Source organism: Oryzias melastigma, linkage group LG12 (assembly GCF_002922805.2).
Source record: "Oryzias melastigma strain HK-1 linkage group LG12, ASM292280v2, whole genome shotgun sequence".
NCBI lineage: Eukaryota > Metazoa > Chordata > Actinopteri > Beloniformes > Adrianichthyidae > Oryzias > Oryzias melastigma.
The window spans coordinates 10,304,565-10,315,105 of record NC_050523.1 but is presented as its reverse complement, the minus strand read 5'-3'; the positions used below and the strand labels follow the sequence as shown (position 1 = coordinate 10,315,105).

Below are 10,541 nucleotides of genomic sequence, written 5' to 3'. Positions count from 1 at the left end.
CCATCCAAAGAACAGCTCTCCTGTCATGCCAGGGGGCCCAGCAAAAGGCTCCACCCACTGGAAAGCCTTCAGCACCTGAGAGCAAAGAGGCACAGGGGTACAGAGAGCATAAGCTCCAGCCTAGCCAGAGAATAGCTTTCCTGCCGTACCAGGGGACCCAGCACAAGGCCCTACCCACTGGAAAGCCACAACAGGGGCCCCCAGTGTCAGAAAGCAGGGAAGCACAGGGATATGGAGGGGATAAGCTCCTTCCCACTCAGAGAATAGCTCTCCTGCCGTACCAAAGGGTCCAGCACAAGGCCCTACCCACTGGAAAGCCACCACATGGGTCCCCAGAGCGAGACAGAAGGAAGGCACAAGGACATGGAGAGTACAATTTACAGCCCAGCCAGAGAAAAGCTCTCCGGCCTTGCCAAGGGGACCAGCACAAGGCCCTACCCACTGGAAAGCTACCACAAGGGAACCTAGCACAGATAGAAAGGAAGTACAGGGACACGGAGAGCACAAGCTACAGTGCAGCCAGAGCTCTCCTGCCATGCCAGGGGACCCAGCACAAACCCCATACCCTAATCTCAACAACAAACCAGGGCTCAGAGGCAGGGACTAGAAACACTACCAAAGTAGCTACTGCCCCCAGGCTCAGGTGTGATGGAATCCCTGGCTCATTGTCCTGCCAGAGGACACTGGGATCCCTCTCCCTGTATGAAGACCTAGGAAGCCAGCTCTCAAGGGACACAGCCAACGCCAGTGAGAGCCTGCTTCCCCCCACTAGGCAAAGGATAGGAAACACATGGGATAGGGAACACAAGACCAGTGGCTCCACCTTCCTTGTATGATGTATGTGTTTGAGTGTATATTGTTGTGGGGTAAGGGATGTGTGTAATAAAAGCCAGTTAAGTTAAAATTGGCGGGTAGAGCACTGAGAGGACATCTTTGGTTGGCTGACAGCGATGACCGAGCACTCCCCACGAAGGTGCCCGGCATTTCTGAGTTCTAGTTTTAATTTTTGAACAGTTTTAGTTAAGCACAAAATAATGATTTTTTTATTGTTGGATATATGTACAGCACACCAAATAACTAAATAGAATGAAATTTAAAAATGTCCAAAATGTTAATGAACCGTACAAAGGATACCATGCCTCAAAGAAACGGTGCATCGGAGTGGAAAAAGGAACGGTCATGACAGTAAGAGTTGCTCAATTGTTTTTCATCTGTGTGAGCAAAGATACAAAAACTAAAACACTATTATTAACCATAAAAACATAGATTATGTTAACTCTTGCAGAAATCACAGCTTGAAGGAGAGCACATTTTTGGTGAATCTGCACGAGTGTGCATGAATGGGGCATGAGCCTCCCCTCAAGATCACCATGTCATCTCAGGTTGGTTAAAAAAAAGCATTGGAAGTCTTGTATCTGCTTGTACCAAACATTCCCTGGCAGAAAGGAGGAATGATGATTTAATATTTATTGCTGAAGATAACATATCCTATTTCAGGTTTCATGAGAAAGTTTTCCTGGGACTTTGTCTAGGCCTGAGCATCTGATGGGAGAACATAAAACTGCTCCGTGTGTATTTGAACACAGACAACCTTTGTTTTGTTTTGTTTTTTTCCCTTTTTGGCTTTCTGACAGTAACATCACCTGCAGGAATACTTCCTACTTTTTGTTACATTTTTATCCTCTGGATCCTGTCCTTGAAAAACAACAATCACAGAAAAATATTTTATAAAGTTTATCAGAGGTGACATTCTGTTTTCAAAAATGCCAAACTGTGGGAGGCTTTGCCTAAGCAGATGATCATCCTTATGAAGAAACACATTTCACATTTTGGCTGGTCTGGTAAACGGTGCATTTTTTAGTTCACTTAGGGATCTTTTTATTTTTCAGATCGCCAATAGCACAGTAAAGGATCGATGTATGGTAGCCATTGAAGGAAAATTTGCAGGTACTTTTTTGCTTACAGTTCCCTTTTTTTGTTGTGATTGCATTTCTTGGCCACTGTATTTATGGAACACAGCTTTTGTAACTTTAGCTAAAGATAAGAAGAAACCAAACTTAGGTTAAAATTAGAATGGAGTGTTGACCAATATCTGTAACAAAAAGCAAGGAAAAAAAGACAAAAACAAAGGAATGATCACCACAAGATACAATAAAATGTTTTCTGCATCCAGCAAAATGGCACCTCTCATACACAAAACCCAGTTTTAAAAAGAGAATTGAAGCTTAAATGTCATCTTAATAAACTATGTTAAATATGTTTGCAATCAATCTGATATTGTCACGAAAATCTGATGCATTTTTTAGATGTTAGAATGTCATGGAGATTTTTGAATAATGATTTAAAATCAATCTTGTTAGGATGTTGGCTGCATTGAAAAAATAATGATAATAGTAATAATTGTTGCTACTCGGATCCTTCCAGACTTGGAGGACATTTGAGCTTGAAAATTCTTAGCTTTTCGGATTTTCGGCTGCATATTCATAAATAATAGGAAATACATGGCCAAAGGCTTGATTATCTCAGCTTAAAGACCAATTCTGCATTTTTATTACATTATTTGTTGTTTACAAAACTTGGTGCAACCCCTTAACCAATTTTTGCAAGTGAGAGGGTTGCAAATCGGAACTAATATTAGCTCTTTATCAGAGGTAGAAGCTAGTTGTTTAGCTGTTGCTGATGACCAAGAAGACAAACTTACTTAGATAAATTAGAAAAGATAAATAAGTGGAAAAAAATTACATTGCAACAAAAATTAAAAGGATATGTTTCCCAAAAAAGGGGGGAAAATTGTGCTAATATGTGGAAACCTCCTTAAATTAACAGAGGATTTCAATATCTAAATTATTAAGTGAAAAATTAACAAAAAAAATGTGACTGAATTGAAAAAAATAACTCTGTTACTGTGTATTATGTTTATTTATTTTCTTTTCTTTTGTTGTTTCATGTATGTAAGTAATGATCACTGGGAAACACAAAAAAATAAAAAATAAAGTAAAAAATGGGAGGGTGGGACAAGGGTCAATGACATATTAGGGGTACTCCAGACTGATTTAGTATTTTTTTTATTATTATTTTTTTTTGTCTTAGTTTTTGTAGATCTGGTCTCAGGACGGTTAGAAACTGCATGTTTTAGCATTTTATATGTGGAAGTATTTGAAATATGATGGGAAATGTGCTCCATGTCTGGAATGACCCACATATTAATGTACTACATGTAAGAATGATGATTATTCTACTTTAGTGAACATTACCTGTTGTTTCATTGGGCCTCATCAAGTGTAGTAAATTTATTAAACTAGAAATTAGACAATTGTACTTTGCAAGATTATGAAATTTGCAGTGCATTAAAACCCATTTATTTGATATACTTTTTGAATCATCTCAAAAAAACTGATTTAAGTCTTAAAATTTAAATCTGCATTCTTCATCCTGTTAAAACATCTTGAAATCCTGCTCAACACTGTAAAAAGTGACACGTTTTTTGCATTTGTTGTTGGATTCATATATGTTGTGAAACATGCTTCAACTTTGAACTGCCTCCCTGTCTGAATATTTCTCTTGAATCTGTCTCTCTGTCTTCCTCTGCTGGATCATTCTCCTTGTATTCTTTCACACAGAACAGGCTAAAATACAACAATGTTAAGTATCTCAAGGCCACAATGAGGTACAACAAGATAAAAACTCAGGTTCCCAGGCCGGGCTTGCAGTACCAAGCGCAGCATCAGTCTCGCCACTCCTCTCTCCTCCAAACGTACCGGACAGCCTTTCTTGACGGACAGCCCGACTTATACCTTCTGCAGATTGATCCTACTGTGTCGTCCACCATGTCTTTGGCACTCATTGTCTTGTTGATGCTCCATGGCTCTTCAGTGGTGATTGCATTTGTCTTGCATCCATTAAGGGAAGAGTCGCCAGCCTCTCCTGCCTCTGCTGTTTCCCACCGCAGGTTAGTCTTAAAAGATCCCACTTGTTTTGTGTTGTGTTTGCAAACTGCAGTGATCCTTTTTCCAGCCATCTTTGCAAATGCTGGTCATAGTAAAAAAGCTAAAACAAGTAGAATTGTGATGAGAGATCTACTACAGTGTAGCTTTGCTGAGTTTTTTTCTGTCAAGGAACGACGTGCAAGCAGAGACGTAACAGAGTGTTCTGATCAGTCATCAGTGGAATGTATCACTCTGTCACACAAGACACCACTCATGTCTTGGCCAAGAGTCTGTGAAGTAACTTCAAATGTCATTCAGGGTGACAGGATGTTAAAAATTCTAATCAAAAAAATTCTGGTTGCATAGATGGAACAAATAAACCAAAAATATATGTGAATATATTCAATTATATGGCATTGAAATCGTTTTTACTGCCTTTAATGTTGTGGTTAAGTGTAAAAAAAATATTTTGTATTCAGGTGTCAGGATGAGTCATTGCAGTCCTTCAGGAAGAGTCTCCTTGAAGCTCTGAGCCTGCAGACGGAGCCCCGCCTGCCAGCCGGCGAGCTGGACGCTGTTCGAGAGCAGTGGCAGAGAACCTTCAACGCCGCCATCTCTCAAAGTGCCCAGGACGGTGCAGGCATGTGAAATTTATGATTCCAGTAAACAACAGAAATAGTCTGAAATTAAATCTCATTGATGGTCAATTGGATTCTAAGTTTCTAATGTCCCTGCAGCTCCTGTGCTCTCCAGCTCCTCTGTGTCACCTGACAGTGAAAACGACACCAGTTTGGAGTGCTGCTCCATGGCCACTGAAGTCTTCATGAAAGGTTTGCAACACAGTGGCCTCATATTTAAGCACAAAAGCTTTACAGTGTGATAAGTCATTCATTTATTTTCCAGATCTGGGCTGGGACAATTGGGTGATCCATCCTCTGAGCCTGACCGTTGTCCGGTGTGCTCGCTGCGATTCCTCGGATAAAACTGTGCAGTGTCCAGCAGCCCATGATGGAGTCCAGAACAGAGACTCAAAGGTAACCTCAAAAACTGAACTCCAGAGAAATATGAATATTACTTACTCACAAAAAAGAAAAAAGCAAAAGGAGGGAAATTGCCAATAATCTCTTTTATTCATGCTTCCGTGCTCTCATTTGTTTTTGCACCCGTTGGCCTGAGAGCCACCAAGAGAACACAGCTCTGTTTGTCTTGGTGTGTTCAGAAATGTACTATTTTTTTTTTTCATTTCCCTGCCAAAATAGATTCACTTTAACAACTAAGGCATTCCAGAGAGCGGACCGAGCAGAACGCCTGCAGGGACAGGGAGGAGATGATAAAAAAAACTTTAAATATGTATATATATTTTAATTTTATTTGTACATTTTAGTTGTTTTGTTTCAGTTTTTTTTTATTTCTTTACTGCAAAATAATTGCCAAATCTATTTCATTTTTTGGTTTAAAAAAATGAATCTGTATTTACAACGTGTCTCTAATATCCATCAATCTATTGGTTTATCCAAATTCCAATTGGTGCAAATGTTTTCTCACAAGTGAAAGCGCTTAGCTTGGTTCCAGGTCCTTGTTTAGTCTTCCAAAGTACTTTTTGGTGAAAACAACATCCATTGAGCCCACGTTCCTCTCCTTCAGGACCAGATGAGCTGCTGCAAGCCCACCTCCCTGGAGATGGTACCCATCGTCTTCATGGATGAGACCAGCACCATCGTCATCTCCTCGGTGCAGCTGGCTCGCGGCTGCGGCTGTGGACCGGGCAGCGCCCAGCAGCCCAGCAAAAAGTAGGCAGGGGTTTGTCAAAATTGTGTGAAGCTGAGCCACCTGGCGTGTCCAAAGTGTCACTGTATGCAAGCCTATCTTCCCTCACAAACACCTGTGGAGCTGATTGTTTCTCTTGTCTTAGACTGTTAGTCTTTTTGTTTAAACCTGATTGTGGGAACCAAAGCAAAGTCTCAGCTTTGCATTCCTGCTGCACCGCCGTGGCAGCGCCCAATCCGTTGAGCCTGCCAGTCATAAAACCTCAATGCCCCCATTTAAAACAGACCCGTATGTTCTCAGCTACTTGAGATATCGTCAATAAACAAACCCGGTGTCCTTGAATAGGTGTTTCAAATCACTTAAAGAAAAGCAGATGACAGTTCCGTAAAAGATGTTTCATGTCTGTCCTTAAATAAATCTCAAGAGTACAGATTACTATTTATAGCGTCTAACTGTTACTGAGTGTTCCCTCCAAAAATGTGTAATCTGCCCTGTGCCAAACGCTCTCACAGGCCAGCAGTCTTTCTCTGATTTGTCAGACTGTTATGTCCTCTTTTGGACATTGAAAAAAGGAAAAACTGGGTCAAAACTTGGTCAAATGAGGTTACAGATTATACACAGAATTGCCATCACATGAATTAAAGTATTAAATCAAACACAGTGTTTTTAAGAATTCCCCCACGAGTCTCCAATTTAAGAAAACAAATAAAACATTGAAAGGAATAAAAAAAAGCCACACTTGAGGCTTTTGAGGAAAAATCTGGAAATGTTTTATTTAATTGTATTTGAAAGCTTTTGGCAAATGTTTTGCAGTCTTTCCAGCCATATTTAAACTATTTAAAAGCCCCCAAAGCATTGACAGTTTAAGTTCTTTAAATATTTTTCTTTAGGTCAGAGCCTAAAGCCTTTGAAACAACTTTCAGATTAAAACGTACGATAAACAAACTGCATGTGTAACCGTGTATCCGTTTCTCCTGGATGACATTAACATATGTGCGGTGGCTCCCCTTGTTGCATCATTAGCCGGGCCTCACCTCCAGAACCAAACAGGCCAAAAAGATGCAGAGGAAGGGCAACCCATGTGAGTGTTTGTTCAATGATAATGACTTAAAAACTTTGACTTTCTTTGTTTTTTTTTATATACGTTTTGCTGGATTTTAACAACTTAATTCTTTTAATTTTCATGTAAAAAAACACTTGATATATATAAAAAACTTTTTTTTGTAATGATTCCTTCAGTTCTCACTTGTAAAATATTAACTTCTCTTTTTTTTTAATAACATTTTGCTTTAAAAGTTACCTCACATTTAAAAATGTTGTAGTGTATTTTGTTTAATCCACAACTTTTATATAAATATAGATCATGTCAGTGCTTTGTTTTAGACCATAGGCTTTGCAAAATGAATTATTTGTAATTGGTACAATTTCTGTTGTCTTTGCTTTCAATTATTTGAATAAAGGTGATTAAAAACAATGATTTCTGTGGATTTTTTTGCATTCATGTGCAGCTTTGAAAAAGGATTTTGTCTAATAAAAAATTTCCTTTGGCTTGGGAGTTGTTCCTGCCAGACAGGCAGCAACTCGTGATGTTTAGCCAGGAGGGAGGGAAATTGGAGATGAAAAAATGTTGACACTGCACTCCTGAGGGCCAGTTGGTGGTGAGGGGCAGAGCAAACGGGATGCAGACTTCTGAATAGTCCTCAATGCTTTCTCTCACCGTTCTCATTCTCTAACCTGGGACCAAGGAAGCTTTTTTTCTGATTTGAATCAGTGCTGGACAGAATGCAAGCGTACATCAACGCGTGTCTCTGTTGGGGCTTATTGTTCCGACTTATGATAGCTGCAGGAGCAATTGAGTGTACAGAGAAGGAAGTACCGGAGATAAAGCCGAAGCCAAGCACCATGAAACTGCCAACTGAATGTTTAATCGAGTGCAGTTCAATGACCTACATCAACAAATTACAACTTCAGGATGATCATAATATACGGATTACAGATTCAACTGAAGGTAAGTTTTATTTAATATGATCAGTTTATGTTTTAATTCAATTTTAGACACATTTTATTCCACAAGTGCATCAAGTTTTAGTTGTGCAGTTGTGTTAAATTAATCAAATATTTCACTTTTTAAACAAATATTCATTGGTTGAGTTTATTACTTCCCATAAAACTATGGAATTAAAGGACTCATTTAATGATAATTTATTAGGGAGCTGTGTTTGGGTCTCATTACAGATCTGTCTCTGTTCACAGGGGAAATTGGGGAATACTGCTGGTCTGCCGAGTTAAAGTGCACCGTTGGAGAGAGCTTTGTGAGTGCCTTTGTGGTGCTGCCTGTGGATGTGTCTACGACGGGACACGAGCAGCTGCAAGTCAGAACCTCCTCCCCAAGAAGTGGCACGCTTCACATACACAGCAGCCCGACCACAATTGCAGACAGCTGCGGCTTTCGGTACGAGGTCACGGAGTACTTCAGCACGGCAAATACGGACACATCCTTCTGCGTGCAAATTATGACCCGGGAAGATGACCTAGGGGACAGATTACTAAGATGCCCTCCTTACTTGGTCACCTTCTGGCAGAGAAACCCAAATCAGTCAAACCAACAAGGTGCTGGATAAAGCTTTAAGATAAAGGTACTCCGATTTCTTTTTTTTTTTTGAAGCCCACATAACATTTGTCAAAGTCTAATATATGCATCTAATTAGAAATTTGCAGAAAATACAAGTAACTCAAACATTTTTTTTCTTTTATTCATTTATTTCTGTGTGAGTATATAAAATGCACCTCATTTGAAAATGTTAAACCAAAAATGTGGTTCAATTAAATCATCATAATAGCAAGAAATTATGCATCATTTTGCTGAAAAAAAGGTTTAAATGCATTCTTACTTCAGCTAAGTTCTCCTTTTAATATCAGACTGTCAAGATGTATGTCCAGAGTATCTCAAGTTTTAATCCTAATCTCATCCTTCTATGTGTTTTGTGTGAATAACGCCATAAAGAATTGTTTTAAAGTGTCAATTCTACAGTATATATCCACAAAAGCACTGATATGCAACGTAGATTATATGGATAAGATTTCAATCAATTTTAAAAATGATCAAGTGTAAATACGGCAAGAGATATGTGTATGACTTATTTAAGAGTGGTAGGAAGTTAAATGTTGTAAAGAAATAAACAAAAACTGCCCCCATGTCTGTCTTTGGTTCCTTTAAATGTTTTCATCGGGCTTTGTAAATTTGCAGAATGTTTCTTTGCACAAAAGTTAATAATGATCATTGTACTTGTGGATAGGTTGGATGGATAAACTCATGATGATAAAAATCATGTGAATTTGACTGAAGTTGCTCCACTGCATTTGTAAATTTAACATATGTATTGTGCTTTAAATGTTTACAGCATAAATACATATTTTTTTAAAGTAGTTTTTTGATGACTAATCTGCCTTTTTCACAAAATAAACATTTTTCACTTTCTGCTGTGGTTTGCTCAAGGTTTATCTTAATTTTTCATTGACCTCCAAACTAAATACTTGACTTATTTTTTTATGTTAATGTTTATTGATTTAAGTTGACAATTTAGAAAAACAATAAATGTTTATCGACACTTTAGATTTATGTCAAAATGTTCATTTCTTCATATATGGCAAATTACTGCTGATGTCTATATGCAGACCACTGAACCTGTATATCCAAAGCTCAATGATCTGTCTTTCAAAGCAAAAGGATTGATGGAAAAGTTCTCAGTGAAATAAAAGACCTTTTGAAAAATATGTAACATGTTTGCTTACTGTCATTTTTACATGTGTCTGATACAAAGGCTTTGGCAGCATGCAGGAAACCAAATAAAAACTGTTGTTTTTTTTTTAGAAACCGTATTTATTAAAAACAAAAAAAAAGGAAGGACATAAATGTTGTTGCAGCTGGATGAGATCTAAGATCAACTGAAAGTTGACTTCACTGCAGTATTGTAGTAACTGAAAGCAGCTTAACCCTGTTTGGTTCTGACTACAAGTCTTTTTTAAAGTCTTTTTTAACCTGTCAGAAAAATTGTACACCGCTTTGCATTTTTTTACCTTTTTTTTTAATTATAAACATGAATTGCATGTCTTTTTTACATAAATAAAAACAAAAACATAAAGAAAAACTAGCATTTTGTGAAAATGTAAATGTTTTTTTACTTTTGACAGAAAAATTACTTCCTTTCAAAATAAGACTTCCTGTGCCACCCAGGAACATTTTCTCTTGGTCTACTTTGGTGAGCCATCATTATTTTCCTATTATTTCTGTTAATCTAAACGCAAACATGAATGCATTGGTTTATAATCTAGTAGAAAAAAAGAAAATACAAACGTACATATTTTATTGTACAGCTACAAACAATTTTTGTGCAGGATGAGAACATTTTTGCTTTAAACTCATAGAATGCAATCAGAAAAGATCAGATTTTGTTTCTTTTTTTTCTTTTTTCACCAAGTTTTGCTTATTATTTGAAATATTTGAGTAAAGTTAACTAACCTAAATAAGGTTATTATTACTAATTTAGTAACCCTTAGTTAAAAAAATACTTTTTTGGGTCTTCTGCCAGAGAGCCAGTCCAACTTATTTCAGTGAAAATGCTATAACTCATCAACAACTTAAGGAACCTTTAGCTTTTATGCAAACTCCCACTTGATGGCAGAGTTGTTGCATAGTTTGTATAGATTTTCATTCCAGTGTTGCAAGTTTTACTGTATCCTAGTAAAAGTGCTGCCTTTTCCAGATATCTAAGTGCAGAGGCAGGATCCACCAATGGACAGGTTGTTCACTGCAGGGCCACACACATTGAGAACCACACACAATCACAT

General features: G+C 38.0%; 1 protein-coding gene across 1 annotated transcript; it reads left to right on the top strand.

Annotated features, from left to right (window-relative positions):
• The first annotated feature begins 3,647 nt into the window (after nucleotides 1-3,647).
• On the top strand, nucleotides 3,648-6,416 carry gsdf (gonadal somatic cell derived factor). The gene is made up of 5 exons (XM_024299857.1): nucleotides 3,648-3,949; nucleotides 4,406-4,566; nucleotides 4,664-4,756; nucleotides 4,830-4,960; nucleotides 5,571-6,416. Exons 1-5 carry the CDS (start codon nucleotides 3,663-3,665, stop codon nucleotides 5,718-5,720), a joined length of 822 nt encoding a protein of 273 aa, XP_024155625.1. The 5' UTR covers nucleotides 3,648-3,662; the 3' UTR covers nucleotides 5,721-6,416.
• Nucleotides 6,417-10,541: the final 4,125 nt, after the last annotated feature.